At 34.2% G+C, this 17333-nt stretch overlaps 1 protein-coding gene across 3 annotated transcripts in view; it reads left to right on the plus strand.

Moving 5' to 3' along the window:
- GRIA4 (glutamate ionotropic receptor AMPA type subunit 4) overlaps positions 1-17333 on the plus strand; it is a 442432-nt gene that overhangs the window by 310648 nt on the left and 114451 nt on the right. For all 3 annotated transcript variants that reach the window (XM_044666282.1, XM_044666281.1, XM_044666283.1), the window contains exon 5: positions 15679-15732. In XM_044666282.1, coding sequence (XP_044522217.1) covers positions 15679-15732 — 54 coding nt within the window. The remainder of the gene's footprint in view (positions 1-15678; positions 15733-17333) is intronic.

Consider the following 17333-nt stretch of genomic DNA (forward strand, 5'->3'; position numbering starts at 1 on the left):
TTAGTACTGCTCCTTTGGGCCCTGCCTGACTTAGTTCAATTATAATAGTGTAGTTAAGTCCTTCCCTGCCCCCTGTGGTTTGCCCCTTGGGTTTTCAAGTGTAGAATCCCCCATCCCATCCTTTATTTAGTTACCCTCAATTAAACTATATAAACTTTTACCTTGCCTGCTGGTTCCATAGACCCTGGCCTAGGGTGAACTGGGTGACTGTTGGGACAACTGCCATTCCGTGTCAGTTAAAACAGTGAACCCTAGTCTCCCTATCCTGGTTGGTACTGTCTCTCCTTCAACCCAGTGTGTACCTGCAAACCATTTAGGTTATATTTTAACATCCCTGGTGCCCTCACTTTTACACACCTCTGCTTCCACCAGATCAGTAATATCAACTTCTTTCTTCCTTCTTTTCTCTGTGATCTTCCAAGTCCCACAGAAACCAAAGAAGCTTTCATCATATTAACAATGCGTGGTCCAGATAAGAAACCTAAGAAAATCTATTTATCTTACCCTTGTTCTTCTTTAGACTTTGTGATGTGAAAGTGTTGGCTATAATCAAAAGTCGTAAATGTTATATTTTCCTTGTTGACATATGGATGAGGAAAATTGGCATGTAGATCAGTAAACTCAAGTATGCTACCAATCTAATTTTTGAGTAAAAAATTTCATCATGATTTTTCCAATATTTTGGTAAATTTCTTAGAGATATTTTTAAATGTTGATCCCACAAGACTTTCGAAATTCTATCACTCTCTACATGAATATTTTCTATACCTAGTCTAGTCTACCTACTTTTACAAATCTGCTCATATTCTTAAATGTTATTTCCAGATTGTATATCAAATAACAATTGAGAAATCAAATATGATGATCTCACTTTCAGGAAAGAGAATAAATCATCATAGAAATGCTCAATTTGCAATTCTCTTTCTAAGTTTTCACCTATTTTCATCTTTACATGGATTGAAGTGATTCCTTGAAGTTATATAGTTCAATAGTATCTCACTCAAACCTTTCTTGTAGACTCATTTTCTACTTGATTACTCTTTGATATTTTGTGAAGTAATACTATTGATAATTTCCTATCTTCCTCTCATGTTTTACTAGTGAAGTTTTATTCTAAACAAGTTTTGTCCTTGGCTCTTCTTTGGATATAAAAATCAAGCATTTGCTTTCTGTATCAATTTATTGACTCAGCCTCCTCGGGGCAGTAGCTGATTTACATGTTTTAAATCTTTGTGTGATGTTGTGATAAAGAGGGAGTTATATATGGGGACCTAGAATAGTGGAATAAAGGACACCTCACTCACCCAAACCCTTCATACACAAAAAAGAAAAGAAATTACTTCAAAACAAAGGAAATTAGAAGAGACGAATCTTATGGGATGAGAAGGGAGAGTAACCCAGGGAGTGCAGCATCCCTGACAACTACCAGAACACAAACCAGTTCCATCCACTACTTTTGGGGCAGAAGCACTGAAGTGGCAAAACAAGGGATTGCCCAGTGCAATTCCACATGACCTGAGGAAAATGGGGAATTGACAGCATGGAGATAAGAATATAGCTAGAGAAAATAGATATAAACCATCATTCAAAGGGCACATTGTGGGACAGTCTTCTCCCAAATAGAAGACAACTCTGCAAGCTCAAAAAGTGCTTCCTCTAACCCAGAAAAAGGGGAGACCCACAACAGATAGCATAATTTAAAAAACCTAGAAAAGCTATCAAAAGACAAAATTTACTTAAGCAACAGTGAAGATGAAAATAACTCAGGAGAGGACAATGACAAAAAGGAAACTCGTGAAGTTTCAAAGGAAAGTGTGAAAAGACATCAGACCCCAAAAGAACCCCTGGAAGAAATTGAAAAGAATGAGATTTTACAAAAAACACAATATCTTGGGAACAAAATTCACTGAAGAAAACAATTCACTAACAACTAGAATACCAGTTGGAAATAGGGGTGCAAAAATACACTGAAGAAAAGACTCTCCTGAATAGAAGAAGAATCATAGAAAGAGCCAAATGGAAAAGAAAATATAAAAGTCTAAAGAAGAAAATAATTTCCTAAAAATGAAAATTGGGCAAATAGAGACCAAAGAAACCATAAGGCATCAAGAAACAATAAGAATTTTTTTTAAATAGAAGAAAATCTGAAATGTTGACCTTGAAAAACAACTGACCTGGAAAATATATCCAGGAAAGAAAATCTAAGAATTATTGAAATACCTGGAAGTCATCATCAAAAATAGAGCCTAGCCATCATATTATAAGAAATCAACAGGGGAAACTACACTTATTTTCAAACAAGAAGGTAAAATAGAAATTGAAAAAAATCCACCAGTCACCTTCTAAAATAGCTCCCCAAATAAAGTACCTCAGGATTATCATAGCCAAATTCCAGAATTCCCAGGCAAAGGAAAAATATTGTAAGCAGTCAGAAGGAAACAATTTGAATATCATGGAACCTGAGTCAGTATTGCACATGACCTAAAAGCTCCTACATTAAAAGACTAGAGGGCATGGAATATGATATTCCAAAAGTCAAAGAATCTAGGATTACAACCAAAAGGAGAGAGGTAAAGGATGAAAGGAGAAAATTTGAATAAAAAATGTCAGATAATTGTAAAAAAAATTACACAGTACAAAAAAAAAATCAAGCCATTCCCCAACTGACAAATGCTCAAGGGACATGAATAGGCAGTTTTCATATAAAGAAATAAAAACCAGGGGGCATCTGTGTAGCTCAGTGGATTGAGAGCCAGGCCTAGAGATGGGATGTTCTAGGTTCAAATCTGGCCTCAGACACTTCCCAGTTGTGTGACCCTGGACAAGTCACTTGACCCCATTGCCTAGGCCTTACCACTTTTCTGCCTTGGAACCAATACCCAGTATTGATTCCAAGACAGAAAGTAAGGGTTAAAAAAAGAAATAAAAACTATTAATAAGTACATGAAAAAGTGCTCTAAATCTCTCATAATTAGAGAAATGCAAATCAAAGCCATAATGAGGTATCACCATACACCTAGCAGTCTGGCCAATACAACAGTAAAGTAAATAAAAAATTATGGAGGGGTTGTGGCTACCCTTTAATCCAGAAATATCACTACTAGGTTTGTACCCTAAAGAAATAATAATGAAAAATGTTTGTACAAAATATTTATAGCCACACTTTGTGGTGGCAAACAATTGGAAAATGAGGGGATGTCCCTCAATTGGGGTATAGCTGAACAAAACGTGGTATCTGTTGGTGATGGAATAATACTGTGCTATAAGGAATGATGAACTGGAGGATTTCTATATGAACTGGAAGAACATCCAGGAACTGATACAGAGTGAAATGAACAGAATGAAGAGAACTTTATACACAGAAAGTGAAATATTGTGGAACTATACAGTGTAATGGACTTTACTAATACAAGACAACCCCAAGGGACTTATGAGAAAGAATGCTATCCACATCAAGAGAAAGAACTGTAGGAATAGTAATACAGAAGAAAAAATGACCAATCAATTGTTTATATGGATATATGATTGGCGTTTTTGGTTTTAAAAGATTGCGCTATTGCAATGTATATGTGACCCAGAGGAAGTACTTAGTGAATCCAGGAGAGGAGAGAGGGAGTGGAAAGGAAAGAAAATGAAATATATAAACATGGTGAATGTTTTAAAAATTAAATAAAAATGAAAAAAATGAAAAGAAATTCCACATATAATTATAAAAAAATAAAAGTTAAAGACAAAATCGATGTGAAAAAAATGACTCTAACTTTTCTATTTAGCACTTTCTGCAAAAAAAAGAAATTCTTTGAATAGCTCAAGGATTACTTTTGTTTATTTTTTCTCTCCAGAGCCTGTGCACAATACTTGAGATGTAGCATATGTCCCATAAATACTTACTTAATCAATAATGTCCCCAAATTATTAACAATAGATTGGCCAATGGATGACGAATTCAGTTATCAAGAACAATCCATGAAACTAAGAAAACTATAAAATTTCCCTTAGACCTGCACAGCTCCAGCAAGAGTGGTGGACAAATCACAGCATATTCAGAAGATTCTAAGAATAATATATGGCATTGATTTAATTATTGATAATCTAAAATATGAAATCTTTGTAGAATGAAACATATAACTTCTACTCTATATCAGTAGTAAAATAATTTGAGATATTTTTGGAAATTAGTATTTTGAGAGTTTCATTCCTATTTTATAGTTTTAATTTCCTTTTAAGATGAATGCCTCTGGTAATTACTACTATCATTATTACAAATGTTTAATATCTATTGGGCATTAAAATGTATATGATGTCTAATAATAGTATGTCCCCAAATAGAGACCCTCAGTAAAAGCACTGTTTGTTTTATCTGTGTCTTTACATTTTATTTGGCATAGTGATGGCTATGAGATTAGCTTTCCATTGAGTTATAACATCAAATTAAAAGCTAGTCCAAAATTATTTCTACTCAAATAGTACTCTATGTCAAAAGCTATAAGAAAGTGCTCTAAAACAGGGGTGGATTATTAACTTGTCACAGTAAATAATATAGCTTGAAGTAAAATATAGCAGCTCTCAGCTGAAAGGACCCCCAAGTATTTTATATCAGAATAGTATATAAAAAGCACATGGAAATGTTCCTGTCTATTTCTGAATTGATGATTTTTTTTCTATATAAAAGTCTTGCTATGGTTACTTTGTCAAGACCTGTCAAGATGACCTGATTGTCAAGTGACAATTATAAGAATTTTTGCTTCTTGTAGGGTAACTTTTTAAATGCATTATGTATGCTTTTTTTAAAATTTAAATAATTCAGTTCATCCATCCCCTTTTTATTGTTTTGATGAAGGTGGCTTTTTCCCTATGAAAGCATGAAATCAGCATATCTTGCATTTACTTCCTGACCTTATATAACAGAATTCTTTCCCTCAGGACCATTTGCTGATTACCCTTTGAAGAGATATATCCTGTATTTCTTCTAGAAGGAAAAATAAAGATAAAAATCTGCAGTACTCATGTTCTTTTGTCTTTGGGAAAATCGCTAATTAAGTTTTGTAATCAATTCCTCACCCAAGGCATTATTTTTATCCAAAGAAAGTTGATTAAAATTAAACAACTCTATCACCTATACTAGTAATTGGACTTAATATAATAAATTACATATATTTTGTATCAACATTTTTCCTCTTTCAAAAATAATACAAGCATTCAAAGGAATATATTTCTTGATAAGCTGATAAAAATAAAAAATATTACTTTTTTTTGTAGTAGTACCAGTTGTTACAATAGAATCATCATTCTTTCACTTAAAAATATGTTCCTATATCAGGAAAACAATAAATAACTGCTATGCACAGTTCAATTTTATATAGTCATCTGAAAAAAATACATTCCTCAAAACCAGAGGTTTAAATTATGATTTTTAAATTGTATTTTTAAGTATTCCTCTTTGGGGTCTTCATGAGAGTTCTCTGATTCTCCATGGTAGTCATTACCTGACTCCGAGTTCTTATAGCCTTTGACTGCAAAGCACAACTTTGACAATTTAATCAATAAATTTTTTTTATTAAAGACCTACTTATATGCCAGACCCTATGTTAAATGCCTAGGATAAAAAAGCAAGCCTAAAGATAATCCCTGATCTCAAAAAACTTTTTATCTAATTGTCACATCATTAACTGAAAATCTTAAATTACAAAACAAAAACTTACTGTTATCTCTTGCTGAAGATATTCATCTCTTATTTGACCAAGAGGTGCTAAAATTTTGGGCCACAGGAATTCCTGAAAACATCTATAATTTTACACCCAATTACTCACCTTTGGTATTGTTTTCATGTGAGGAGTAGTAGTTTTCATCTGAAAATTAGACTGAACAAAGAGAAAAGAATGTGTAAACCTATTTATAGCATCTATTTTTATAGTAGCTAAAACTAGTGAATAAGAGCATGTATACCTATTGGAAAAACAGTATAGAACATGATAGAATATTATTTTGCCATACTAAATGGTGAAATAGAAAGTTACAGAGGAAAATGGGAAAATCTCTGTGACTCGATTCAGCATGAAGTAAGGAATTAGGAAAACAATTTACATAATAATGTTATAGAGAAAAACAACTTTGAAAGACTCCGATCAGTTCAATAAGCTATAAACTCAAAAGACTAAAATTTAAATAAGCCACCCGCCTGCTGGCAGAAAGGTGTTGCACTTAAAGTCTAGAATGAAACATACATTTTTTTTAATATGGCCAATGTCGGAATTCATTTTAAGTTACTATGCTATTATAAGGGTTTTCTTTACATCAAAAAATTCTGTGGGGTTGAGGTGGAAGGAAAAGGTAATAATCACCTGTGAAAATAAATAAATTTTAAAAGAAAAAAAGAAATTAAGTTGAATTGGAATAGCTCAGTCCAGTCCAATTAAATTCTTCCATTTCAAGATTTATGCTATTTCAAAGGAATATTGCATAGTAGAGAGAGAGCTGGCATGAGAGTTGGGAAGACCTGTCTTTGACACCTACCTGACCCTGGGTAGGTTACTAAATATCTCATTAAGCCTAGAAACTCTCTAAATCTCAAAGATGCAAAATAGTTACTGATCATCATTGGTAGAGAAAGTTTGCTTATTGGGTGTTTTCTCAACCAATGAAATTAGAGATCTAGTTCAAAAAGGGAAATAAATTCTTAAAAATAATCAACTAATGTGTAGTGGGATTGTAATCTGCATCAGTAGAGGGGGTACCCATGTAGATCAAATCACAAATCCTTGTACCATACAGAGAAAAAGGGAGTTGTGACATTTATATGCCTATTCCAAGCCAGAGTGCTTAATAATGATTAAGAGAAAAAAAAGTCTCCTATGTATTATTTTTCTTTTGGAAAAATGCATTGTATTCATGTTTTTGTCTTTACATTAAATTTTCTTTTGTATAAAGATAAAACAATCAAATAAAAACATCTAACAGTGTATCCCATCATATACATTTAGACCTGGAAGGTACCTGATAGGCCAACAGGGTTCATTGCCAAGTGTCTCAGCTAGATTTTTAATTCAGATCTTTCTGTCTCAAGACTTTCTGATTCCACATCCAGTGATCTGTTCCTTGTTCTTAGCTGCCTCAATATTATTTCTAGAAAGCTCATGGTTCAGCAGGTAAAGTGGTCTCAGAATGGCTCACAACAAGGAAGTAAATCTGTAGATTTAAGTCCTCTTATTGCAAGGGTCCTAGAATTCTTATACATTTGGTGCTGGGAGATGGTGACTTCTTTTTAAGTGGTTTCTTTTTTGATAGGCTAATGGAATTTGAATGGGTTTCTGAAAAGGTTTAATACCACTGCAAATACAATACGGCATTTTGCCAGTTTTATATTTTGCCTTTTCTGACACAGTATTTCTGTCCTACTCAGTTCTTTATCTTTTATAAGTCTTCACCCTTTGACAATTTATTATAGAAGCCTTACTTTATTGCAGTTCTTATTGCAGTTCTTTTGCTGACAATATAGAGCTGTTACCAATTTTTATAGGAAGAGACTGTACAGGATAGCCATGGGTTTTACCCAGTTTTAACATTTGGAAGTGTTTAAATTTAAAATAGACTTTTTAGTACAATTATAATTGGATATGGTCACATAGAAGCTACAGAATTGAGAACATATAACATTCAACATTCATCCATCAGTATCTTCATCATCTCTCATATGTAAGAGTCCATTCCAGGTACAGTGGAAAATATAAATATGTTTGAGTCTGGCAGCAACTCTCAAGGATATTAGTAGATAAATAAGTATACAAATACACATTTTAAAATAAGAATATGAGGTGTCACTAGGGATGGTCAAAGGCAGCCAGATGACATAGTGATAGAGTGCCAGGCCTGGACTCATAAAAACTGATCTTTCTGAGTTCAAAACTGGCCTCTGACACTTATTAGCTCTGTAACTGTATGCAAATCATTTAACACTGTTTGCTTCAGTTTCCTCATCTATAAAATGAGCTGGAAAGGGAAATGGCAAATCACTTCTGAATTTTTGCCACATAAACCCCAAATGGGGTCACAAAGTATCAGACATGATTAAAATTACTGAACAACAACAGAGAGGGTCAAATAAAGTACAAATGGAAGTGCTAGGAGAACGAGATCACACTATTGATAGAGCATACAGTAACAAATATTTAGTGAAAAGAAGTAACAGTTGAGATAGACATGAGTAGGATTTTAGAAGACAAAATTAGGAGGAAGTAGTATTCCAGGTGTCAAACAAAATCTGGGAGGTATAAAAAAAAAATAATCCACTTTATCTTGAGAGCTGACATTCTAGATTTAAAGTATAATAGGCCTTGACTTGTAGGAATTAAAAATTAATTTTGCATACAATCAGGAGTCACAAACAGGTTTAGAAGCAGGGGAATAATATGACCCAAACTCTAATTAAAGAAGATTAATATGGGCAGCTGGGTGGCTCAGTGGATTGAGAGCCAGGCCTAGAGACTGGAGGTCCTAGGTTCAAGTCCGGCCTCGGACACTTCCAGCTGTGTGACCTTGGGCAAGTCACTTGACCCCTACTGCCCACCCTTACCACTCCTGGGCTAAGGACGGTCCCTAGCCCGGATGAAAAAAGGAGGAGGGTTGGGCGTGGGGCTAGCAACCCCACCCTGTAAAAACTACATCTGCTAAAGAAACTGCAACCTAAAGTAGGGGCAGCTGGGCTAGCTCAGTGGATTGAGAGCCAGGCCTAGAGACGAAAGGTCCTAGGTTCAAGTCCAAGGCTCAGACACTTCCCAGCTGGGTGACCCTGAGCGACTGTGTGTCCCATTGCCTACTGGTTGTGGCCCTATGCTCCTAGAATGGAGTCCCAGGATAAAAAAAATATGATACTAGCATTTTGGTTGTTGCTGCTAGTGTTGTTTAGTCATTTTCAGTTGGACCCCCATTTGAGGTTTTCTTGGCAAAGATATTTGGATGGTTTACCATTTTCTTCTATCGATCATTTTACAGATGAAGATATTGAGACAAATATGGTTAAGTGACTTGCCACCAGTCACATAGCTAGTAAGTATATGAAACCAAATCTGAACTCAGGAAGATGAGTCTTCCTGAGTTGAGCCTCAGCACTCTATCCACTGTGTCACCTGGCTGCCCAGGGGAACCTAGACAATAAAATATAATGGAAGTCAAGCAAGGAGAGAATTCATGGAAGGAAGAACTGGTTAGCAGTTTCAGATGCTGTAAAAAGATCAAGAAAGATAGTTCATTGGATTTGGTTACTGAAGACTTTTGATGACCATGATAGAATATAGTAAGTGAAATCATACAAACAGAAACTGGACTCAGAATAGGTAATATATGAGTAGAAAGTAAGTGTTATGAATCACTTCTCATTATTTGGTAGAGATTTCTTTTTCCTTCCTTTATTTCTTCCTTCTTTCTTTTCTTCTTTTATTACTTTCATCTTTCCTTTCTTTTTTCCTTTTGTTCCTTTTTTTTTCAAACATTTATTAATATTCATTTTTAACATGGTTACATGATTCATGCTCCTCCTTTCCCCTTCACCCCCCGCACTCCCCCCACCCATGGCCAATGCACATTTCCACTAGTTTTGTCATGTGTCCTTGATCAAGACCTATTTCCAAATTGTTGGTAGTTGCATTGGTGTGGTAGTTTCGAGTCCACACCCTCAATCACGTCCACCCCGACCCATGCGTTCAAGCAGTTGTTTTTCTTATATGTTTCCTCTCCTGCAGTCCTTCCTCTGAATGTGGGTAGCGTCTTTACCATAAATCCCTCAGAATTGTCCTGGGTCATTGCATTGCTGCTGGTACAGAGGTCCATTACATTCAATTTTACCACAGTATATCAGTCTCTGTGTACAGAGTTCTTCTGGCTCTGCTCCTTTCGCTCTGCATCCTTTTGTTCCTTTTTATAAAATCAGATGAGTACAATTCAAATCCTCCCTGATTTGATCTCTTCCATTTACTCTCTTAACTTGAGTAACATTCCTATCTATGATGATTTTCTATTTAATTTCTCTCTGTCTTATTTCTCTGCCTAAACTATTCTTACTCATGAGTTAATGCTTACAGGTGTGGGTGTGTGTGTGTGTGTGTGTGTGTGTGTGTGTGTGTGAATTTGTTCGATGTTCCTCAGATAAGGTAAGCACGTCTGGAAAAGAAAAATCTAGTTCTTTCCTCTAACTTATCTATTAATACACTTAATAATGATGTCTCTTCAAAGTCTCTCTCTCTCTCTTTCTCTCTCTCTTTCTCTCTCTCTCTCTCTCTTGCTCTCACTCTCGCTCTTGCTCGCTCTCTTTCTCTCTCCATTTGGTTTTTGAAGCAATTTCTAAAAAGCTATGCTTTTAGAAATATTAATTCATCAAGAAGGTAGTGTGGTATAACAAAAATGGAAATTCATAGATTAATAAGATCATTGATTTAGAAATGAAAGGATTTCAGAAGTCACAGAGTTCAATCCCATCATTTCTCAAATGAGGAAAATGAGGTCCATATAGCAAGAGTGAATTGCCCAAGGTGACAAAGGTTACAAGTAACTAGCAAAGTCAAGCTCTGAACTTAGGTCCTCTGTATCCCATGTCATTTGGATCTAGTACTTTTCCATGTTCTTACATTTGGCATCTTACCATTCAAAGACCAGGACTTCCTGGACCTAAATCTCTTCTTCCCAGAACCTAAATCGCAATCTGTGCCAGAGGCCCTGGGGACTTAGAAATCTGAAGTGAGATCTCACTCAGATCTCTAAGGTAAAATACAGATCTGAATAGATGTAGTCTCTGGTCAGGAATCTCTAAAAGTATTTATTCTCCAACATTTGTAACTTGTTGTAAGACATACACCCTCCCAATTGAATTTCCCTGCTTTTATGGGAACTGTTCTCACTGTTCCCCAAGCGTTCCTCTTCCTTCTGGTTATGCCCACTAACCATGAATGTGCCCCCCAAGGTTTTATCCTGGGTTCTCTTCTCTTCTTCTTCCATACTATTTTGCTTCTTCAGCCCCCAAGGATCCAATTATCAACTCTATATAGATAACCACAAATCAACTTGTCCATCTGTAATCGTTTTCTGAATTTATGGTCTTATATTTTGAAATGCCTTTGTGACATTGAATTGATGTTAAATGGAAATTTTAAACTGCATCCAAATATTCCCCGCCCCCCAAAAACTTTTTCTCTTCCTAAATTCTGCATTAAACTGAGAGCACCACTATCCTCCCAATCAATCTCACCATTGTTATAAAGAAGGTATCTTTGTCCACTATTATAGTGATTAAAGGGTATATTAATCAGGGAAGCTATGCTTTGGATTCCCTTGATAGCTGGTGCAGGGACACCTGAGTCCTGTCACTCAGCTGGATGTTATAATAACTGCCCCTTCTAGATAAAAGCACCCAGGCAGGATCCCTAAAGGTCAGGTGGATGGGTAACCCTTTCAGGTCCCACCTGGGGTTGAATTGATTATTAATATTGGGCTCTATTAGCCTTGGATAAGGTTTCTATCCAACTGCATTGCTCCCTCCCCAAGGGTTGTGATGTAATAATCACTCAGGAAGGTACTCAATATACTTTATCTATAGATGTTAATAAGGGAAAGGAATAATCAGGAACGGATTGGGGATAGGAGACCCTGTCACTAATGTCTATGATCACTAATCCCTCAGGACAATAGGCTGTTTCAGTAACATTGGAGCTCTTGTTCTTCACCTCCTCTAGCTAGGCTTGGCCACTGCCAAACCAGAGAAAGCAATTTGCTCGATTGATACAGATATTGATGATCCCTCTCAGCTTCTTATTTCCAGTTGTTATGTCAGTCCTTCAGCTGTCAATAAATACCTCCCTTACCTCCCCCTGCTTCTTCTCCTTCACTCTTCCTGGTTCCCACCCAGGCCTGGATACTTAAATATCTAATGATGGTTCAGATGTCTAAATATCTAGGGGGAATTCAGAGAGAATCAGAGGACACCTGGTCAGAGACCAACAGGTCAATGCTCCAAGATCAGATCAATGTCCAAGGCCAAGGTTTCCAGGCCAAGGGTCAAAGCCAAAGGGTCCCTGTCAGATAGCTGTCAGGGTATTTCTATCCTCTGGCCAACTGCCTTTCCTCTTGTCTTCATGGCATCTGGGAACATTCCGATGTCTCCAACTGTCTTCACTTGTCAATCAAGGTGAGACTCACAACTCCCAGAATTTGGATATGACACCATCTAGGTATCATCCTTTACTTTTGATTAGTTCACCTCCCACATCCAATCACTTACTTAAACCCATGAATTCTACCTTTATAACATTTCTAGTCTTCAACTTCTTCTCTTCTTTGGCACTGTCACCACCCATGTACACACTACCTCTCTGGAAGATTTGATTAATTTAATAGATGAGTAGAAGATGTACTTCAGTAAGAATAGACTTGAGGCAGGTAGAACAACCAGATGACTTACAGTAGTCCAAAAAGGAGGGTCATATCATGTCACTCCTCTATTAAATAAATTCCTATGGTTCTCTATTATCTCTAGAATCATTTAGTCCTCTAGCTTTTAAAGCCCATCTTACTCTGCTACCTTCCTACGTTTCCAGTATTTTTTTACGTTTCTCCCCTCTACATCATTTGAAATCCAGTGACATTGACCTCTGTGCTGTTCCTTGAACACAATAATTCATCTCCTGACACCAAGCATTTTCATTAGTTGTACCTCATGCCTGGAATTATCTCCCTGATCATCTCTACCTTCTGATTTCCTTGACTTCCCTGAGGTCTTTGCTAAAAGCTCGCCTTCTGTAAGAAGCCTTTTCCCAATCCCTCTTTAATTCTAGTACCTTCTCTTTATTATCTCCAATTTTTGCATACTGTTGCCATATTAAAATGTGAGAGCACGGATTGGCTTTTGGGTTTTTTGTGCGTATGGGGGAGTTGCCTTTTTAATATCCATAGTTTTTAACCTGGCATGTAGTCAGTGCTTAATTAAATGCTTGTTGTTGTTTTTTTTCATTCTTCCATGGAAAAGAATATCACTTTAAGACCTTTGCCTCCAAATTCTCTTTTCCTTCTCTCACTCAGGCCTCTAAACAGAGTAACAATAACAAAAACCTTATATCATTCTCTCTTCAGTCTAAATCAAACAAGTGTAAGTCTGTGATTCCTCGCTATCTTTTGCTCTCTCTTCTTTACCCAAGTAATTTCAAACTGTATTCTCTCCTACATATTCCTCATTAAAAGAAAAAAAAGATTGATTCACTTATGAGAGAACAATAGGTTTTAGTTCACACAATATTGATTCAATGCTTCCTTCTTCCTTCTGACTTTTAACCCTTTTCCAATCATGTCCTTTATATTATTTTAATCCTAGATTTTCTTCTTTTTCCCACTTGCCTTGAACTAATATGTTTTAAAAATTATACTGCCCCAGACCAATGAGAATATTGATTTATTTCATTGCTTCATTTTTTTCTTCTTAACAACATATGCACGAAGTAAAGTAATATAGTTTATAAGAAAAGAAGGAAAGAAACACTCTCACAATTGATTTCTTCTTTCAAAAATAATCAGAAGAATAAATTGCTAGCCTAATCCTTATATGTCATCTTGACTGTCTCTCCAGGTAAGTGTTTGTTGGAGCTTTGACTAAAAAGGTTTCTGTTTTGTCTACATTTAATTGTTTCTTTAATAGTGACCTTGTCCCTTACCTTCCCCCTGCAACTTAATTCAAAAAGACCATTGAATTTGTCCAGTCTCACTAATGAAAAAAGCAAGTCACAGTGACTGGGGAATAGATCCAGGATTATAGAACCCATTAAAAAGCTCTCTTTTAGATTCTTCTATGAGAAGCCCAAGGCAGAATGGAGCAAGTATAAACTAAGCCTTCAAGCATTTCCCTTTTACTTTTCATGTAGCAAAGATTCAACTGGTTCAACATGGTATAGTGAAAAGAGGAATTAGATTTATTCTACTCAGTCTTAACAGTAGGAACTAAAATTAGTGGGTAGAAATTGTAAGAAGACAAGTTAATGTAAAGACAAGCTTTCTGATAATTAGAAGAATGCAAAGGAAGAAAAAGCTACTTTGGGAGAGAGTGGATTATTTCTCACTGAAAGTCTACAAACAGAGGCTGTCTGTTTAATTGTTGAGTATGATTTAGGGTATATGGCTTCTGATGTCACTTCTAATTATTGTATGCTATGATTTCATTAGATTCTGGCTATCTGAGTTAAGAATTATTCATTTGATTTCTTCGTTTCTTTTTTGTGTTTCCCACCACTTTATAATATTTCATTAATTATAATCATAATAACATAGTAAATAGTGTTTCATAAATCATTAAAATATTTATCTTAAACTCTCCATCATCTGTTATGGTCTAAATCTTGGCTATAAAAGGTTGTAACTTTAAGCATGAGTTAAGAATTATCAGAAAAAATCAACTATAGAAAAATATAGTGAATATTACATAATTAGGTTTTATTCAAAAAACAAATAACCATTCATTTACTTATGATTGCTTAGAAAAAAGCCATTCCTCTCATAATCAGCATATTTTTAGCTAAATATTAAATTTTTCCTCTGAAAAAATTATCAACTTTATAAAATAGGAAGATATATTTGTATTTGACTTGTTAATTATAAAACAAGTTACCAAAGTCCCTTGAATTTGTTTCAGTTTTCTTTTTTTCCAACCAAAACAGTAAAAATTATCTCTAATATTTCTTTATTCTTTTCATTTCAAGTTTTTCAGCTTTAATATTCTGAAGCATTTATGAAGCCCCCAATAGAATCTAGAAGTAATTCTCAGGATAGTGGATATGGAGAGTGAAAAGCCCCTTTCAACTGTTTTCTACTTTTCTTCCCTTTATCACAAAATACTGCTATTAGCATGTACAGATAGAAAATAACCTCTGTCTTTCCTAATTAGAAGTAGTTATCTGGAAAGTTAAGAATTACATCTAAAATATTCATGAAAACATTTAATTTGAATTGTTGGAGGCTTCTTTATGGATATACACTTTAAACAATTTCACTTAATTCATAAAAGTCATCTTATTGATTTTGCTATTATCCCCATTTGAGGAAACTGAGTCAGAGGTTAAGTAATTTGCTATGGATCACACAACCAGTAAATATCTGAGAAAACTTTTGAACACAACTTTTCTCAGTCCCCAATTACATCACTCTATTACTCTATTTCTTGTTCCATGATGCCTTTTCAGGCAAAGAACTCCATTTTTTTCCAACCAGTAATGGATACTTTTTCATGTTTCTAAATTAAAAATATACCTTTGTCTTTTATTTGTAAAATTGTACACATTGGTTTTTTTTATTAACTGTTAACTTGTTTTTCTTGAACCAGTAGCTTGTAATAGTTGTCTTCATTTTAAAAGTCATTTTTAAATCAAATAATCTGTTTTAATTATGTGCATTTTTGCATTCTATGCTTATATGACATATAATTCTATGTCCATAAAATCATTTGGGGGAAATAGAAACATGTCATTTTCTAACAATGTTCCTTTATTAGGATTAGTCTGATTAGCATAATGATGCTAATTAGCATATCACTAATGGAATGTCATGTTAATAATGTAGCATTATTATATACATGTAGTATATCTTAATAAGTTTAATAGTCTATAAAAGAGTCAACATAAGAAACGTTATTTTTCTTATCTCCTTATATTTTCACAGATTGTCAGTGTTGGAAAACATGTTAAAGGATACCATTATATCATTGCAAACCTAGTAAGTACTGTCCATTTACTACTTTTATCAAAAACTGACAAAGCAGATTTTTAAAAATATCTTTGTAACCATGCTTGAAAATAATGATCAAGGAAATATTTTAATGTAGTAGGTTTTATATAAAACATGTAACTAGCATTTCATTTGGAAAATTATTTTAATATAGTATTTTGAATGGAGAATCATATTGTACATATGCATTTTTGGTATGAGTGTATAATGTATTTATTTGATTGAAATACATCCTGGTGAAATTTTAAAACAATGATCTCAGTATTCATTTAAATAAGGGTGTCAATTGTCAAAATAACTAATGGCCTCCATTCTAATAACTTTCATTTAAGATTTATAAAACTTTAGTTAAATGTTCGTTTAGTTGTTTCAATCACATAACTTTTTGTGACTCCTTTTGGAACTTTCTTGGCAAAGATACTGGAATGATCTGCTATTTCCTTATCTACCTCATTTTACAGATAAGGAAACTGAGACAGTGTTAAGTGACTGTGTCCCAAGTCACATAGATAGTATCTAAGGCTGGATTAGAACTCAAGGTTTTATTTCACTCAAAGCCCAGCACTCTATCCATGACAATAGTTTTGAAATTGTGGCATGGAGGGGACAACTATATTTCACAATTTCAGGTCCCACTATATACTACTGTTTAGGAAAATACTTTATGTAGAATTATTGAAAAGCAAAATTTATGAGAAATTGCTTAGTGTTCATTTTGTTCAAAATGTACATAAGGAAAGACATATTACTTATATTGTAATCTCCAATGATCTGTTTAGAGTTATTTACAATATACTTAGATAATTTTGAAAAATTTTATTTGTTAACTTTCCACTTAAGGAAAAAGTAACATATTATCATATGTTTATTATATTATATATTATAGTACATATATTAAATATAGAATTATATATAGAATTATATGTTATATGTTAATATAAATACTTAAATTATAAGTAATTTATACTTAATGGCATACACTTTAATTTTCTAAATTAGTTTAACCTAAACAGGTCTGGTTTTGCTTTCTCTTTTTTTATTCTTTTTCCTCAGGCATCTGTTCAGTATTGTCTTGAGAATAGATATTATTTCATTCTTGTTTGTTTCTTTCAGCTTAATATCTGATATCAAGTAAATGTTTAATAAATATTTGTTGATTGGACAATGAAACTGTATATATGCATCAAACAGATAGCTTGATTAGCTACATAAGGTAAAATAATGATATTAGAGGCCAGTGCAGAATTGTACAATAGATCAAATACTAGAATAGGAGTCAAGAAAACCCGAGTACAAATCTCACTTCTGACACTTATCTGTGTGACCTTGAGCAAGTAATTTCTCTTCATTGAGCCTTAGTTTCATCTATATATAAGGGGAAGTAAATCAGTCAGATAAATCAGTCATTCAACCCTAATAATAAGATGCTGCCTCTGATACCTATTAAGATGTTATACCAATAGTGTATTAACCTGGTGAGAACATTATTGAATCAATTAGTAAAAGATGTTAGACTGTATATGAAAAGTCCTTGATCAATTTAAAAGTTTTTGAATATCTTTGGAGGAATTAGAGTGACTTTGCATAAG

This window comes from Gracilinanus agilis, chromosome 3, assembly GCF_016433145.1.
Source record: "Gracilinanus agilis isolate LMUSP501 chromosome 3, AgileGrace, whole genome shotgun sequence".
Classification (NCBI taxonomy): Eukaryota; Metazoa; Chordata; class Mammalia; order Didelphimorphia; family Didelphidae; genus Gracilinanus; species Gracilinanus agilis.